This window comes from Cydia fagiglandana, chromosome 23 (assembly GCF_963556715.1).
Source record: "Cydia fagiglandana chromosome 23, ilCydFagi1.1, whole genome shotgun sequence".
Lineage (NCBI taxonomy): Eukaryota > Metazoa > Arthropoda > Insecta > Lepidoptera > Tortricidae > Cydia > Cydia fagiglandana.
In genome coordinates, this window is record NC_085954.1 from 10,197,643 (window position 1) to 10,215,178 (window position 17,536).

Consider the following 17,536-nt stretch of genomic DNA (forward strand, 5'->3'; position numbering starts at 1 on the left):
GTGACGTCACACAAGGGGGGAGGGGTTTGCCAAATGTGACCAAGTGTGACAAGGAGGGGGGAGGGGTCAAAAAACCTAGAAATTCGTGTGACGTAATTAATGGATGACCCCTAAGCCGATTATTAAAACACCAAAATTTTCGTTTTTCTAAAAACCGTTGAATTTTTAGAAGGGCCACCGATCTAACCTAACCCGATGGCTTCTACACGATGCCTTTTTCAAAAATTTAACGGTTTTTGAAAAAAACGCGTTCGGTCAAATGAAAATTCTGCAAATTCGAGGTTGTGACATGTCACCGTTCGTGTGGTCGACGATGGCTGTTGTTGCGTGTTTCGTGGTACAGTCAACTGTAAAAATATAGGTTCACAAATCTACTAAAAAAAAATGTCCCATAGCTCTTATACCGGGTGTGGCCTGTAACACGAGCAAATAATTTAAACATACATTGTACTCCTCAAACGGTGACACTTTTGTTCAACAACTTTTAAAAATTATGAAGTCGTTAGACTCCCTATTTTTCATAAAAAATTAATATTATCTTCAATGGACGCCATCGCCACGCCATATCATTGTGATTGACGTTGCTTGTCACGCCTTAAACATAACAAATTTCGCAATACATTGCGTCTTAGAATAAACTTAAAAGTGTATTAAAAATCAAACCACAAGTTATTTTTAAAAGTCGCTGAACAAATGTTGATCAGTATGAGGAGTACAGCATACAGTTAAATTTTTTGCTCATAATACAGGCCACACCCGGTATGACATATTTTTGGGTAAGTTATCTACAACCATATTTTTACACTTGACTGTACAATAAAGCTGTCAGTACGAAGAGCATTAACATTTGAGCCGCCATTTTGTAATCAAGTCTGTTTGACAACTGATATAGTTTTATATCCCTTTTCAGGTCCGTATGGAAGAAGAGAGAGCTGCACGTAGGGCAGGCTACGATGACTCTCCCATCATAGATCTAGACGCGGATGAAGACCTAGGTCACGGGGCGGCTAGGGCCCGCCTGCTCAACTTTACCGACGAGCCGGAGCGAGCTGACACTGTCAAACGAGGTGAGCCGAGCACTTAAAATGTCATCATTCATCAAGTAGAAGACAAAAACTAAAGTCATGATTCTCAAACTTTCAAACTACTGTGTGTGGAATACTCCGAAATCCGTTTGAACCAAGAGATTCTCGCATCCAGCCTTTGTGAAGGTCTGGTCTTTCTGGACATTCAAAATGTCGTATGACCAATTATTAATTAATATCTTATAAAACCCTTGGCGTGCCAATGGATGAACGGAGTACACTACAGTTTTAAGCGAAGGCATTTCAGTGGGCTTGTGACATTCCGAACGCATTTAGTAGCCAATCAATAAATGGCGACACTAATAGTCGAAAACAAGTCCTCGATACTCTAGACACCGTGCACGATGGAGAATATACCCTTTATTGCCTAAACTTAAGCTTGACATTCCCACTTTCAACTAATACAAATACATTACTAATCCGGCGCCACACCACTAAAGCACCCATCATACTTACCTACCTAAACGCATACAATTACAGTTTCAGTGCACCACAGACAACCAAGCGAAGATTGGAGCGTGAAATCTCTCATGACCTGCCCTAAACACAACCCGCTAACTCCAGAAATGGCCAACGACACTATGCCCAACAGCGAAAAGTGAGTAACCCACATTTTTAAATTTTCCAGCTTCATTATTTTATTTATTTACTTTAATTTCGTTATTATGTTATAGCAAGTGGTGTCGGGTGATCACGGGTGATGATATAATGAGAATGAGTCTGAGGTATATTTAAAAAAAAAGTTATTTTTGTTAACATTTGTTGCGGTTATTTTCTAACAAAATTTTGAAGCGTTTTTTGACGATTTTCAATGTGTGTATCAGGTTTTTAAGTTTCGAGTGTCATATATGCACTATGAGTAGATATACAATGTTTTAAAATTGTGTTTTTCCGTCTATACGTGCATGTTTTGTCTCGTTTTCTATGTTTGGCTTTTCGTTATATATTTTGTCTGTTATTGTGAAATATGAAATTTGAGCGAGGTAAGGTTTGAAGTGTGATAAGCGTGGAAAGTAAGTTTTGAAGATTTTGCAGTTGATAAATGTTTATTATTGTTTTTTGTTCTAATATGGTCTGAAGTCATGCTCTTTCAACAATTTTTTTCATTTTAGTTGCATGGAATAGTGACTACAATAAACTACAAACTTTCTTAAACCGATTTTACTGTTAAGATACTTTCATAGTTCTTTTATGTAATTCAAAATTCAAATGACTGTCTCAATATAGAGTTTACTTTTAGGTAACGGATACCGAAAAATTAGGCAAAGTCCTGTCTAGAATCAAAATACATTTTTTTTCCATCCATGTATGCTATTCAATAGATTTTTACTTGTTTTATTCTGTAATAAATTTTCTTACTTTAAATGTAGCTTAAAACTATGATACCAATTTATCAGTTGTGTCTCCAGCTGATGGGGCATCTATTTTAATCTCAAAGGGGAGGGGGGATATCGGCAACCCTTGGCGACGTCCATGCAAAATTGTTGCCTTTTTATGATGACTTTGTTACTATATTCTAGAAGCTAATATTTTGAGGTTAGAAAAATATATCAGTGTTTCGGGAGGCCCAGTGAGAAGACCTTCCACTCACAGACATGACCCCCTAGGGAAACTCGAAATAATGCTGTAGCGCACAGATCAAATAAAAAAAATAGGTTTAAAAAAAATCTTAGCCAAATTTTCTAGTTATTTATTTCTACATTTTCTTGGCAAACTTCAGGCCATATGTTAACTAGGTATACTCGCGCGCGTGTGCACACCTCTGTATGTCGTCTCGTTTGTTTTAGGAGCCTCTTGCAATATATAGACGAAGAATTAATGCTCAGGTAAACCGGACACCCGCATGTTCCGCATGTATGTGTGTAGATAATAGCTGTTCGGAATTTATATCATAACTTTAAAACACAGTTAACTACTCAAACATATTATTAAGACAAATAAGGTAATTCGCCAGTAACTGGCCACCCGTTAGTAACTGGCCACCCTAAACTAAAAATAAAGTCTATTCACCTATACACAGAATTCATTTTAGTATAAGGTTTCAATAACTAGCCAGCCTTCAATAACTAGCCACCTTATACTAAAATGAATTCTGTTTATAGGTGAATAGAATGCAGTTTTAGTTTAAGGTGGCCAGTTCCTAACAGGTGGCCAGTTACTGACGAATTATCCTACTTGTTAAGGGTCACTCACGTAATTTTGCTCGACCTAATTCAATCAATTATCAATGTTAATCGTCATCCGGAGTTGCCACTATGATATTTCAAAAATAAATTTATATAAATTAAAATTGTCAAAGAGTTGTCAAAATTACGTGAGCGCTTTAAAATATTTACAGTTTTATTCAATTTTGAAGTTTTACTACCTTTTGGTTGTCCGCTATTTTTTAATGCTTAAAAACGTTTTGGGACTCGTATATTGTTCAATGCGTGGTTTTATGTTTTATAATATTTGTTTGTTTAATTTTTGCCTAAAACGAGTTGTATTTTCGGAACTAATCTGTTTACAGACAATGATAAATTTAACAATATATAATTGTATAAAGTGATTTTGGTTTACTGTACTGTAACTATATCGCGAGTATTATTCGTTTGGTTTTAACCTAATGATTATAATTTGTATGCAAAACTCTAGAAATACTGCGGCCAGTTTCACTAGTCAGTTTACTATACAGGGTGGAAAGGCACGACGATCCTTCCCGGAAGTATTAGGTCGTTTAAGTGATACAGAGCAGATTGGTAATGGTAAGAATCGTTAATTGAGTAAAAAATAAAAATACCAAATTTTCTACTTTTTAACTGTAGTGATAACCCTATAGCATGTGCAGATGACGGCTAGATTAAGGATCTCCGTCGGGAAAGCTCGGGACTTTACGCTTTTTTCCGATCGTTGAAAGAATCGCAATGACGCATAAATGACAAATAAATCAAATTGATGCAAAAATATTACAAACAATTTTATTAAGTGCTTTCTTAGATAATTACTTTTTGCCAATATTTAACACAATCTTCTCTTCACATACGGTTTTCAAATGTACCTCCGTGTCTTATAATGTACGCCGCAGCCCGCACCGAGTCCGCGCACATTGCCCATGCGATAGTGTATGCTCTTCGTCATTTTTCCTCCGCAGATTCCCTAAAGCAGCAATTAGCCTTTAATGTCTCATTTCGTCCGCAGTTTCACATTCCGTTTGGTACACCATATCTTTTAAACAGCCCCACAAATTTAAATAACCACGAGCATCTAACAACAGCATTTTTCTTTGAAGAATATGACATTAGATTATCATTAGATAAGTAAAGTTCAATGACATTTTAATTTCAAACATCAGACGTCTTGTCTATTTCCTACCACGCAAGAAGGTTTGTTAGTTAGGTATTTAAGAAGTATTTATTCTTGATTTATTCTTAGTATTTCATTTTTGCACGTTCATTTGGTGCATCGAATACATCCTACTTGTATTTTTCATTATTTTAGATAGTTTCCAATTATTCGAAAATAATTTAGTGAAACGTAAGTATTAAGAAACTAAAACCTTTTTATCACTCAAGGAAACCAGAGATATTTATAAAACGATTGCGTACTTTTGAGTGGTTGTCAATGTCACAATTTGAACTGTCGTTGTAAACAATGTTGTGGTTAGTATTATTAATATTAAGGAATAAAAGTTAACTACTTCATTCAAGTATTGAACAAGTGGAACCACTAAGAAAGCGAAAATCCTGCAACGATTCTTACCGTGTTGTAAAGCAGACCTACAAATGGTTAGATGGCGTGGATGGCAATAAATTAGCATAAATTCCTGTCGTATACTGATTGTTTACAAGTAAGTTCATTGACCCTGTCACCTGTTAGGGTTAGAACAAAGTAGTTTTTTGCATGGATGTTTAAAAGGCCATAATTTAGAAACGGTTGCCCATATTGACATAGTTTCTATGGAGAAAATATAGAGCTTAGGCTAAACAATCCCCCTTTTGCGGAAAGGATCGTCGTGCCTTTCCACCCTGTATATCTCTTGCGGTATGTGATTGAAATCAGTAGTCCAGGATATATAATTGAATGCTTTGTCTAAAACTCATTTTGTCAGTACTACTTAAACCAGTTGTGTGACGCTTAGGCGATTTACACATTGTTAACTACAGATGTAGTGCATAATTTTATTGTTTTCCATCGTATTTTCTTGGAAACGTTCGTATTTGTAATGCTACTACAGTCAACAGTAGGGTAGAATTGCCGTTTCTGCCTCAGTTTAGGTATTAAAGTCCTCCCGCGGGGTGACGGGAGAGGGGAAGCGCCTCTGCGACACGTGAGCATTCAAGGTCAATGCCGCGGGAGGGGTGAGGGGTAGGGGGAGGGTGATGGAGCGAGTAAAGTAGTCTTGTAAAGTACTGACAGAAATAGCAAGACACGTTTCGTACGTTTCTGTGAAAATACGATGGAAAATAATTATGCACTACATCTGTATGCATTTGCATGTATATGCGCTTGCGGGACATTTTACTTATCCTCCTAATGCCCAGCCATACAAACGAAAAATCCAGAATTTTCCACTGAAATTTGAAACTTTAGTGCAGGGAATAGAGGTGATTTTGGTTTTGTTTGAAAATTGAACGACACAAAACAAATGCTACTCTGTTCCAATTGAATATGATTTAAATTTCATCGAACTGAATAAGTACTATAGGTAGGACCTTGGGCCTCAGGAGGATATAATATTCTCCGCTGGTCAGAAGTTCGAGGGGCCAGTGTGTGTATCGCCTTACTGGTAGAATACTGGCATAAAGTAGTAATTTCCGGACAGCTATTTATGGTATAATATGTGTAATATTGTTATATGATTTATACGTTATGAGGATTTTATGTATGTAGTTTTAGAGCATTTCATAGAGGATTTGCATTTAGTCATTGTTAATACATACTTATATAATAACACACGCTGAAATTATTTGTATTTTTTTTGTATAATATTTTATAAATTGTAGAAATAAATAATTACCTCAACATAAATCTAGAAATAGAATATAAATAGACAGAAAGCGCTTTTATAACACTGAACAGTTTTATTTATTTAAATAATAATCTATTTTTTATTTAGCATTATTTTTAGTGCTTGCTTAGACGTATTGTCCAATAAAAATTAAGCACTAAATTCCAGAATGTATATTTAAATATGCAAATTTTACTCCAAAATTCCAATGTCGTCCGTTTTCAAAATTATCACCATTTTATACCAATGTTGTCAACCACCAGCACCACTTGTTATTTAACACCAATAAATAAATTAAAATGCTTGTTGAATAAATTGTGTCTAACAGCACAGGCCAAGCTTTGAATTAACCGCACTGCTACCCCGAGCTTACAAGCTAAAGTTAGGACGCTAAGCAAGAAGAATTTCGTACATTGACTTGCCATTTCTAATCTCTATCGCACACTCACATTGTAGTCCCGCTCGCACAGTGGCATTGACCGCCAGCATCATGGGCGGGACAACAATATGCCTACAGATATATTGTATACAGATGTATTGAATAATCCTTTGCCATCGTATTTTCACGGAAACGCACGAACGTGTTATGCTATTTCAGTCAGTCTCAGCACAAAAAGTACTGAGATATACTGAAGTAGCATGACAAATACGAACGTTTCCGAGAAAATACGATAGCCAAGGATTCTGCAATACATCTGTATTTTCGCGCATGAGATTTGGAAATGACAAGTCAATGTACGAAATTTTTCGCGCTTACCGTCCTTGCTTTACCATAAAATTCTACCAATATGGTAACTTTGGTAATTTTCACAGGGCAACATTACCGATGACAGCGGACACCGCGGCCATGTCGCAAGCGGCCGCCCTGTCCGTACACGATCAACATCTATCACAATGCATCCAGCTAAAACAAAACTTCTTAAATAACTCTACTACTAATATATACCAGAATCTAGCTTCCAACTACCAAACTCCTATAAACGCCTCTAGAGTATCCATAGACGATCCACTATGTAGACGAATGGGAGAAACTGATATAATGTTCGCAGACCAACCCGGTAGCGAATCCATAGTGGAATCACCACAGATAAGAAACTCTAACTGCGAATGTGGTTTATGCCCTAAACCGGAACCTAGAGACAATAACACTTTGAGCGACTTACAGAGATCTGTCGCGTCTAAATGTTCTTGCGACGCTTGCAACTCCAACGCAGACATATTAAGTTACTACAGAAATTGCTCGAATCAAAATTCTGATTCTGGTATAGTTTACTGTGATACTTGTAAGAAGCAAAAGATATCTATATCTAACTTTAAAGCGCTACAGATAGCTAATAGACTCCAAATAGCGGATAAAGTCGAAAACGGGTCGACATCTGACGACGACTTATGTCGAAAAATCGATATAAGTATGACAGACGACACCCACGAACATAGGAAGCGACATAATAGACACAATTCTGAATCTACAGTCGGTATAGATCTAAGTCAGTTCTGTCAGTGTGAGTTGGAGAGTACGAAGAGAAAGACGTCATCTGTGGACGAGATATTTAAGATGGCGGAAGGGGATGTGAAACAGGAGGCGCCGGAGGAGGATAAATATAGTCAGAGGCAGAGGAGTCTGTCGGACAGCCAGAGAGATAAAGCCAAGGTCGAGACCAAAGGTGAGCATCGTATATTTTTATTTTCAGTTTTACAATGTATTTGTTATATACTGCAATTATTGAGGTTTTCCATTTATCCAGGTGCCAATTAACCAGGTTAATTGGCACCTGGATAAATGGAAAACCTCAATAATTGCAACCAAAAGTCCGGTCCCGGTCCCTTGAGACCAAAAGGCCTCTATAATTGAAATTTTGGAACCTCATTTATATCTCCATCCAGAATTCAATTTATTTATTGGGTATCTATCACAGCCTGTAGTAGGTGAAATAGTTGTGATCAATAAAAAACATAGTATGCTTTTTACATTCTAATAAAACACTCTTCTACAATTCAAGGGATTTTTTTTAACCCAAATGATAAGAAAATAAAGTGGTAATTAATGTACTTAGTGTAAAAGTGCAAGTATAGACAGAAGCAATATATAGACCAGAAACCCAGAACGTAAGCGTGTAAATCTACTTTTCTCAAAAATGGACGTCAAAGTCGATTTTGCCGTGTAAAAAATAGGTCGCGAAGCGCGGAGTTTATGGTCAGTCAAAAATTAAAAAGTTAAAAACATTGCAGTCTCGATTTTAGGACTGCAATGTTGCATACAAATTCCATTATTTGTCGAGTTCCAAACTTATTAAAAGTTGAAATGGCCATATCAAATGAAGGCACAGGCCCATTAAACAGCCAAACAGATGATTAGTACCGCGACTATTTAGCTGTCTCAAATAGGTTGGCGTATTTTCGGCAGAAAAATACACTTCTATTTTTTTATTAAAAAAAATAAAAAGGCGGCAAGGGCTTTGTTCTGTGAAAATATATACGTAAGAATGTTGCTTTTGTAAAATATTTCTATGATATTTATATTTCTTGCACCATTTTTGAGAAAAGCACTATATATGACTCGGCTGGAAGTCTACTTGCTGGCTTCGGATTCAATTAAACGGACTCCCAAGGTCGTCCGTTTAAAACGAATCCTCAGCCTGCAAGTAGCTACTTCCGAGCCTCGACAATAATGTACTATTAAAGGGTTATTTGCACCTCCATAAAAGAAATTTGTCAGAACGCAACCTCTATTAATGAAAACCTCTATAATTAACACAACGATTTTTTGAACCTCGTTAATTGACACGACCTGCTTAAATGAAAAACCTGGTTAATTGACAAAAACTGGCCGGTCCCGTGAGATTGCAATTATCCAGATTCCACTGTATTTTCAAAGTTCATTTTGGCATAATTTCTGACACCCTTTTAAGCCTTGTAAACGGTTTATTAAATTAGATGTACATTTCAGCTCTGGACACGCCCCCGGTGCCCCCGCGGCGCGCTCGCGCTCGTGCGCATGCGCCGCGCGCGCACACCCCCCCCCGCCCCGCGCCCAACGGCCTCCCGCCCACGCCCAAGGTGCACATGGGCGCCTGCTTCTCCAAGGTATACTACTAGCGCTAAGGTGCCGAACGTTTAACGTACCGGAGCCATTTTGAAAAATGTTTCAGACCAAATCGAGAAAACAATCCATATAACAATAAAATCGAATCATCATCATCATATCAGCCCGAGGACGTCCCCTGCTGGACATAGGCCTCCCCCAAAGAGTGCCACAATGACCGGTCTTGCGCTTAAAATCGAATACGAATTACAAAATATTGGTTATAGGAATTACGATAGTGTACGGGACGACGTCGTTAGTCATACTGATAGTTCAGTCTTTAACTAGAAAACTGAGACTAGCTTAAAAAGGCAAATCAATTGATTATTTCACATGTTTTGGCCGAAAGTAACTGTTATACGAATTATTTTCTAGCTAGAGTCAAGTGATGAAATATTAGACTATATTAGAGAGTTATGTAACTTTTTGTATGTACAAAATATGCGTGTTCCTTATTCATGTGAATAACAACTGTACCGTACTACTAGCGCCATCTAGTGTCGAATAAATAGGAACTGATTACTTTTATACACTTTACATTCACAATATCTTTCTCAACGCAACACTTTTCCCAATTGTATTTAAAAAATCAGGTAGTTACCTAAATAACATGAAAATCTTCTAAATTTTTTTTCGTTTTTTTTCGAAATACTTAAATGTACTAAAGAAAATGTGTATTGCAGGTGTTCAACGGTTGTCCGCTGAGGATAAACTGCACTGCGTCGTGGATCAACCCGGACACCAGAGACCAACACATACTCATTGGTAAGTATACCAGCTCAATATTTTCGGTGCGTCATTATAAGAGCTGGAAGAAGCCGCTCAAGATTGTGACAAATGAAGGATTCTTCTGCGAGCCCTACGTCCCTAATGAGGGATAACAGGAATGCATCATCATCATCATCATCAAACGCCAGTTTCGGTCCTGTGGAATCTCCCGTCAGTTATCGGCTTGGAGATCGCACAAGTCCGCTTCAACCTCATCGCCCCAGTTTATGACTTTTAGTTCATAATTATTTGTTTCAATAGGGTATTTGACTACTAGTCAACTCAGTTTCTTGTTTCGAACTGTTAAAACGATTTTGCTAGCATGGAATTTATATGAAACACTAGCATGTGACGTCACGATCAAATTACCAACTCTTTAAAGGTTTATACTGGTATTAAAATAGAAATTTGATCTAAAAAATAACTGCTGTCTATGTTTCTCTATTAATCTTCTGGTGCTTTATTTCATGCATGGTATTTTCCACCATGCATGAAATAAAGCACCAGAAGATTAAATTTATTTTAAATACAGTCAAGTACCCTATTAGAACATGAATTTACGTAAAATTGAATTGGCTTGGCCGCTGTCAAAAAAATAATATCTGAGAATAGTGTCAATGTTGACTTTCCGTGCTCGACACAATTTTACTTACATTTCTTGAAACAGTTTTTCTGTTTTCCAGGTGCGGAGGAGGGCATATACACGCTGAACTTGAACGAACTCCACGAGACCGCGATGGACCAGCTGTGTCCACGGCGGACGATATGGCTGCATGTCATACAGGACGTCTTAATGTCGCTATCAGGTTATATACTACTTTTGTATACCACGCCTTTTAGAAACTCGTACAATATTTGTTTCAACAACAATATTTATATCGACCGAGATATGAACCGTGATTACCTTTTGTAGTTTTTACGAAAGCGATTGCCATCTGACCTTTCAACACAGAGAGTAAACTAGGTCTTATTGAGATTAGTTCGGATTCCTCACGATGTTTCCCTTCACCGATGAGTGACTGGTAAATATCAAATGATATTTCGTACATAAGTTCCGAAAAACTCATTGGTGCAGTCGATTTCAAAGATATCTTTATCATTTTTACCTTGAATCATTTAAAACCCCTACAAGAAAATGTAATAATACTATATTACTTAATTATGTTCGGTTTGAAAGACCTAAAAATGTATTGGATTATGTCTAGGTATGTATACAAATATGTATGTAAATAAAACATTAGTTTAACAGGTCAATTATACAATATTAAAAAAAATCATATCATAATTATTCATAATATATGTTATTACACCTCAATTTCAGTTAAAAAGTCCTTTCCTATAGTTCGTTTTTTTTAGCATTAGATAGAACTTGAAAGAAGGTAAGCGATCTTGACATGTCTTTTAATTGAAAAACGCTTTTTTAAATTCAGTAACTATTACTTATGAAAGCAGAAGAATATAAATTATCGTATTAGATTCATAATTGTTACATGTTTGCCGTAACTTATTTTTAAAATGTGTTTTTCAATTAAAAGACACATCAAGATTGTTAACCTTATTTATAATGCTAAAAAAAACGAACTATAGTGTTTACGCTTATTTTAATTCCACCATTTTGTTGACAGGCAAAACGCCATCTTTATATCGGCACGAGTTGCTAGCACTCATTGGTGCGCGGGGGAACAAGTCATTACGAGTATTACCGCCGCGTCTTCTACCACGGCGGTTCTCTCTCACCACAAGGGTGCCAGACACTAGAGGTACGTAGGGTAATACGACAGTAACTGGCCACCAGTCAATAACTGGCCACCTGTTAGTAAGTGGCCACCTGTTTGTAACTGGCCACCTGTTAGTCACTGGCCACCTGTTAGTAACTGATGGCCACCCTACACTAAAAATTAATTCTATTCACAGGATAAACAATTCATTTTATTATAAGGTTATAATAACTGGCCAGCCTTCAATAACTAGCCACCTTATACTAGAATGAATTAATTCTGTTTATAGGTGAATAGAATTCATTTTTAGTTTAGGTTGGCCAGTTACTAACAGGTGGCCAGTTGCTGGCTAATTAATATTACCTAACTATAAAACTCCCGTGAAACTCAAACATATTAAAATAATACATATAAAATATATATGTATTATTAAGACGCGGTAGAGCTATTCGGCTTAATAATACGCGAGTGGCACGTTTAAAATAATTTTAATAGGTACGTATTACTCCTTTATTTATACAGGGTTGAAAAACAGCCGTATTCTGTCAAGACAGATATATTTTGCATGGAAAACTTCGATGTGTAATTGGGTGTATAATACTGGGCATATTTTGTGGTCGTCTTTAGTATATATCTTTTTTGTAGTGTTTTTATATAACATAATATATACAAGATGTATAATTTTACCGACCATGTACCGACTTTATAATGTTTTAATACCATCCTATGTAAAAATTTACATGAACGCAATAAAGATATATGAATATGAATATTGTAGACATTCATGTGACATCTCAAAATCTGTTAAAATAATTCTAACACCATAGGGTGTTGCCAAGTCTTCTCTCTCTCTCTCTCTCTTCAATCGGTCCCTCATTGCTGAGGATCGTGACTCCGTTTGATTCCGTCAACTAGTTGTCTCCATCGGTCCCGTTCTGTAGCTTGGTGGAGTGCGTCGCTGACAGGTATTTTTAGTTCCTCCGCTATTTGGTCCGACCATCGTTTGGGACTTCTACCCCTAATAGGCCTTTTTCCCTCTATTTTACCGGTCACGATAAGGCGTTCCAAATTGCTGGTATCCCTGCGTGCAACATGGCCAAAATACCGCAATATTCGTTGTAAGCAGGTTGTGGATAGACGTTGGGTCTTTTCTATTTTTAATTGTTTGAGAATAGATATGTTGGTGCGGCGGGCCGTCCACCCAACCAAGTCTTACCAAGTGTTATCTGTTCCAGGGTGTATCCGTTGCGCGGTGGCCCGTAACCCGTACAACGGCTACAAGTACCTGTGCGGCGCCACTCCCCACGGCCTCTTCCTGATGCAGTGGTATGATCCGTTGCACAAGTTCATGCTGCTCAAGGTACCTCACTATTTTATATTATTTATTTACTAGCTTTTGCCCGCGACTTCGTCTGCGTGGAATTAGTACCAGCAGCTAGAGTAACTACAGCGCCTGGATAAAATCTAATAGCAATTCGAGCATAATATGCTTAATTGTTTACAGCAATTAACAGGCACTTCATCAATTTTCTCATTTCCACCCCCATTTTCACCTTCTTTAGGGATGACTTCTGACATAAAAACTATCCTATGTCCTTCCCCGGGACTTAAACTATCTCTATGCCAAATTTAAACAACATCCTTTCAGCGGTTTAAGCGTGAAGAGGTAACAGACAGACATACAGACAGACACACTTTCGCATTTATAATATTAATAATATTAATATTATATTATACATATATTATATTATATATTATATTATGTGTTCCGTACTCCACATCGGATATCTTCATTGAGAGAGTAACGCGATCGTTGACCAATGATGCCGCTAGCGTCTATGTAGTCGCTCCGCCCCACGCCGTGACGTAGTTCCGCTTCCACTTCCTGCGAACCGTTGCTCGCTTCCCGCCACTCGCCACCGCCATGACATTGTTTCGTCGACCGTCTTGACCGATGGTCCGCAAATATTTTTTGCGTATATTTTTGCAGCATGGTGCTTTAACATTTCCGATCCAAAGCTCGGTCGATTAAATAGTGAGATATGGCAGAGATCGCCACTATTAGTCTTTTGGCGGTCTCGCGATCGAAGTCATCGAACGGTGCTTTTCGATTCTACCCACTTTTTTCTTGCTAAATTAATTTTCACTTTCCATGCTGCTAAAATCGTTACCGTTAACTCGCATTTTCGAGATCGAAGTAGGAAGTGCGTCAGTGGTTTTTTGTTAACAAGTGGTAACAAGTCGCTCCGCATCGGAGAGGGAACGTGCGGTCATCGTGCCTGCGGCGGCGGCGGCGGCGCCCGGGCGGCGCGGGGGCGGACGGCCCGCGCGCGCCGCTGTCGGGTGCCGCGCTTCGCTGAAAAGGAGGTTTGGATTGTCTCGAACCATCCGGTGAGCCAGTTTAAGATATTCTAATTTTATTGGCGTTCAGAAGTTACTTCGACACTAAAGGACGGTTCTCAGGCAGTAGCCTGGGGGTACCTCGTGTTGTTAGTTGCGGCGCGACCGGGGCGCCCCGTCCCCCGGCGCGGGGGCGCGGGCCCGGCCCCGCCCCCGCCCGCGCGCGCCGCGTCTTTCTTCTGCTGTCGTCCAAGGTGACTCCGAGACACCGCGACGCTGCGGGCCACGGTGGACGCCTCCAGTCCGCAGGACTCGGAGAGACGTCACACGCCCGCTCCTGTTGCTGCAGTCGCGGTGCGGACGCCTCCAGTCCGCGGGACTCCGAGAGACGTCACACGCCCGCTCCTGTTGCTGCAGTCGCGGTGCGGACGCCTCCAGTCCGCGGGACTCCGAGAGGCGTCACACGCCCGCTCCTGTTGCTGCAGTCGCGGTGCGGACGCCTCCAGTCCGCGGGACTCCGAGAGACGTCACACGCCCGCTCCTGTTGCTGCAGTCGCGGTGCGGACGCCTCCAGTCCGCGGGACTCCGAGAGGCGTCACACGCCCGCTCCTGTTGCTGCAGTCGCGGTGCGGACGCCTCCAGTCCGCGGGACTCCGAGAGACGTCACACGCCCGCTCCTGTTGCTGCAGTCGCGGTGCGGACGCCTCCAGTCCGCGGGACTCCGAGAGGCGTCACACGCCCGCTCCTGTTGCTGCAGTCGCGGTGCGGACGCCTCCAGTCCGCGGGACTCCGAGAGACGTCACACGCCCGCTCCTGTTGCTGCAGTCACGGTGCGGACGCCTCCAGTCCGCGGGACTCCGCGAGACGTTACACGCCCGCTCCTATTGCTGCAGTTGCGGTGCGGACGCTTCCAGTCCAGCGGGACTCCGAGAGATCCGCGTGGCTCTGCGAGACGTCACACGCCCGCTCCTGCAGCTGCGGGCGCATCGCGGGTGGATCGCGCCAAGGCGAAGGCGGACCGCTTCTGCGTCCCGACTGCTCGAGCGGAAGGAAGGTAAGTTACGTGTAAGCAGTGGAAATGCTACGAGTACAGCGACGATCGCCGCGTTGGTTGCCGGCCGTCATGACGTCGCTGGTGACCTACGCGCCGGTGGTGGCCACCACGATGGCACCGCCGAGGGCAACAGCGTCGCCGTGATGATGCGTGCAACTACGAGCCTAGCCATCGGCGCCTCCCGTGCCGGTAACGTCCGTCACGCGCACCGGCGCCTGTCGAGCTGGCCGCCACGACGGCGCCTCTCGCACCTGAGCCTGGCGACGGTGGCCGCCATGATGGCGCCGCCCGCTCGATGACACCGCCTGCCCCCCGAGCTGGCCGCCACGATGGCGCCTCTCGCATTACGCATCGACGCGGCGGCGGCGGCTGCCACAATGGCGCTGCCCGCCACGATGATGCCGCCCGCCACGATGGCACCACCACCTGCGCACGTGCGCCTCTCGAGCTGGCCGCCACGATGGCGCCTCTCGCCTCACAGCAGTGCCTCCCAGACCAGCCAGCCAGACGGCGACCGCCTCATGCACCGGTGCCTCCCGAGCTGGCCGCCACGATGGCGCCTCTCGCCGCACGCACCGGCGCCTCCCGAGCCGGTGGCGGCGGCCGCCACGATGGAGCCGCCCGCCTCACGCGACAACGCCTCTAGAGCGGGCCGCCACTATGGGTCCTCGCCTCACGCACCAGCGCTTCCCGAACCAGTGGCGGCCGCCATGAGCCGCCCGGCCTCAGGCACCGGTGCCCCCCCCCGAGCCGGCCGCCACAATGGCGCCCCTAGCTTCACGCACCGGCGCCTCCCGAGCGGCGGCGGTTGCCACAATCACGCCGATGCTGTCCACCGATGCTGCAACTACGACGATGTCGTCCCTTGCTCGCTGGGCGCCACAGTATCAGTTTTGTCCTGTCCACATGGTTCCATTGAGGTACGCAGGCGCCTATAGCTATGGTGCAGGTATAGGTATGGTATGGTACAGCACGAACAGACCGCTAAGCTCTTGGTTTCGGTTAAAGAATCCTCCGGCGACGGCAGACAAGGTCGTAAAGAGCCCCGTCCTAGCGCGGCTCGACTGCCCGGAGTTGAAAGCGGTAAGATATGTCGATACTCAGAGGAAAATACGTCGTGTTCCCGGGCTTCATAAAGGTGCTGATCGACTTCGCTGTATCGCTTCGAAGCTCCTACGACTTCTCGAGGCCATGGAGTGGTCCAACCGGAGAACAGCTAGCGACAAGGCCCTGTGCGACCGCTCGAAACCGAGGTGAAAGGCATCGAAAAGGTCTGCAGACTTCACATAATTATCTCTGCTTGCTCGCGCTCTCCAGCTTAAGTTCCGTCTTACAAAGACGAACTCGTGCGAAAAGCCATAATAAACAAAATGGGACAAATAAACCCGCTGCGCCTGAACAAGCTTGAGTTTCCGGTGCTAAGAGAAAGGGGCCAGGAGGACTCCAGCAGTTTCCATCTGTCTGTATTCGACTTTATCGAAACAGTTTTGTTACGCAAAGCGCCAAAATCGATTTTAGACTTGATTTCATCAGTTCGATTTCCTTAAAAGCATGCTACTAACTCGATGCCCTATACTAACTCGATATAGGGTGTCTCTTCGGATAAAGCGAATTAGACCATCATGCTCCTAGACATCACGTGGGACACGCGGCACAACACACCGATTGAAAGTTTTCTTTTTCACGACATACAGGCCTGCCTTGCTGCAGAGTTTCTCGCAGAAATGAGACTCAATGCCTTCTGTTCAGTCTCAAATTCGCAAACTTTAGTTCATGGAGGAAGGTGAAGCCTTCGCAGTCCCCAGCAACACGGAGCTGCCGAAAGCCTCGCACCACTTTCTTCCTCATCTTATGCAAGCAGTCCGTTACAATCTCCAATATTGGTAGACAATGTACGAGGTAAGGCCCTTTCAGCGAAGAGTAACCGTTAACGGGCCGCATCTGCAGCGCTGACGACAGAAGTGTAAACATACAACCGCACCGGTACAGTATACATAAAACGACGGCGACACTACATCCCTTCCGTTACTACGGCTGTCGCAAAAACTGCTGATGCCAGCAGATCGTCTACAGGTCGCGCTGGTTGCTTGCTACTTGCCAGGTCGGTACAACCCCCGAGGGCAACGGTTTATCAAGAAGTCACTGCGCGCCCGAGTGGCAGCTGCGCCCAGCAGCCGCCGAGACTGTCTTCACCTGACAGGCGCCTTGTTGGCCGGCCTCCGCTTTCGAGAGCCCTCGCACTGTGCCACGGTATTTCTTAACAGACTCATTGAACTGCTACCACGACCTTTGACAGCTGCCTGTGAGACTTGGCATGGATGTCTCCACCTCCCAGCCTAGTCTGTGTACTGCGACGGCGTGATAAGGAGTCTTAAAGCAGCTGTGGTAAGCTTGCAATTTACTGGCGGTCCTAGTGAACACAACGTCCGACCGCCCTCCCTTACGAGTCAACGACCTTAAGAATGAGGCGTAGCTCCTGTCAGATAGGACGCTCCAACACCG

The 17,536-nt window shown here is 42.5% G+C and overlaps 1 protein-coding gene across 1 annotated transcript in view; it reads left to right on the top strand.

Moving 5' to 3' along the window:
- Window positions 1-17,536, top strand: part of LOC134675922 (mitogen-activated protein kinase kinase kinase kinase 5) — a 67,011-nt gene that overhangs the window by 32,295 nt on the left and 17,180 nt on the right. The window contains exons 8-16 of the mRNA XM_063534267.1: window positions 911-1,067; window positions 1,566-1,683; window positions 2,873-2,911; window positions 6,886-7,736; window positions 9,020-9,156; window positions 9,838-9,919; window positions 10,606-10,728; window positions 11,548-11,682; window positions 12,876-13,000. Coding sequence (XP_063390337.1) covers window positions 911-1,067; window positions 1,566-1,683; window positions 2,873-2,911; window positions 6,886-7,736; window positions 9,020-9,156; window positions 9,838-9,919; window positions 10,606-10,728; window positions 11,548-11,682; window positions 12,876-13,000 — 1,767 coding nt within the window. The remainder of the gene's footprint in view (window positions 1-910; window positions 1,068-1,565; window positions 1,684-2,872; window positions 2,912-6,885; window positions 7,737-9,019; window positions 9,157-9,837; window positions 9,920-10,605; window positions 10,729-11,547; window positions 11,683-12,875; window positions 13,001-17,536) is intronic.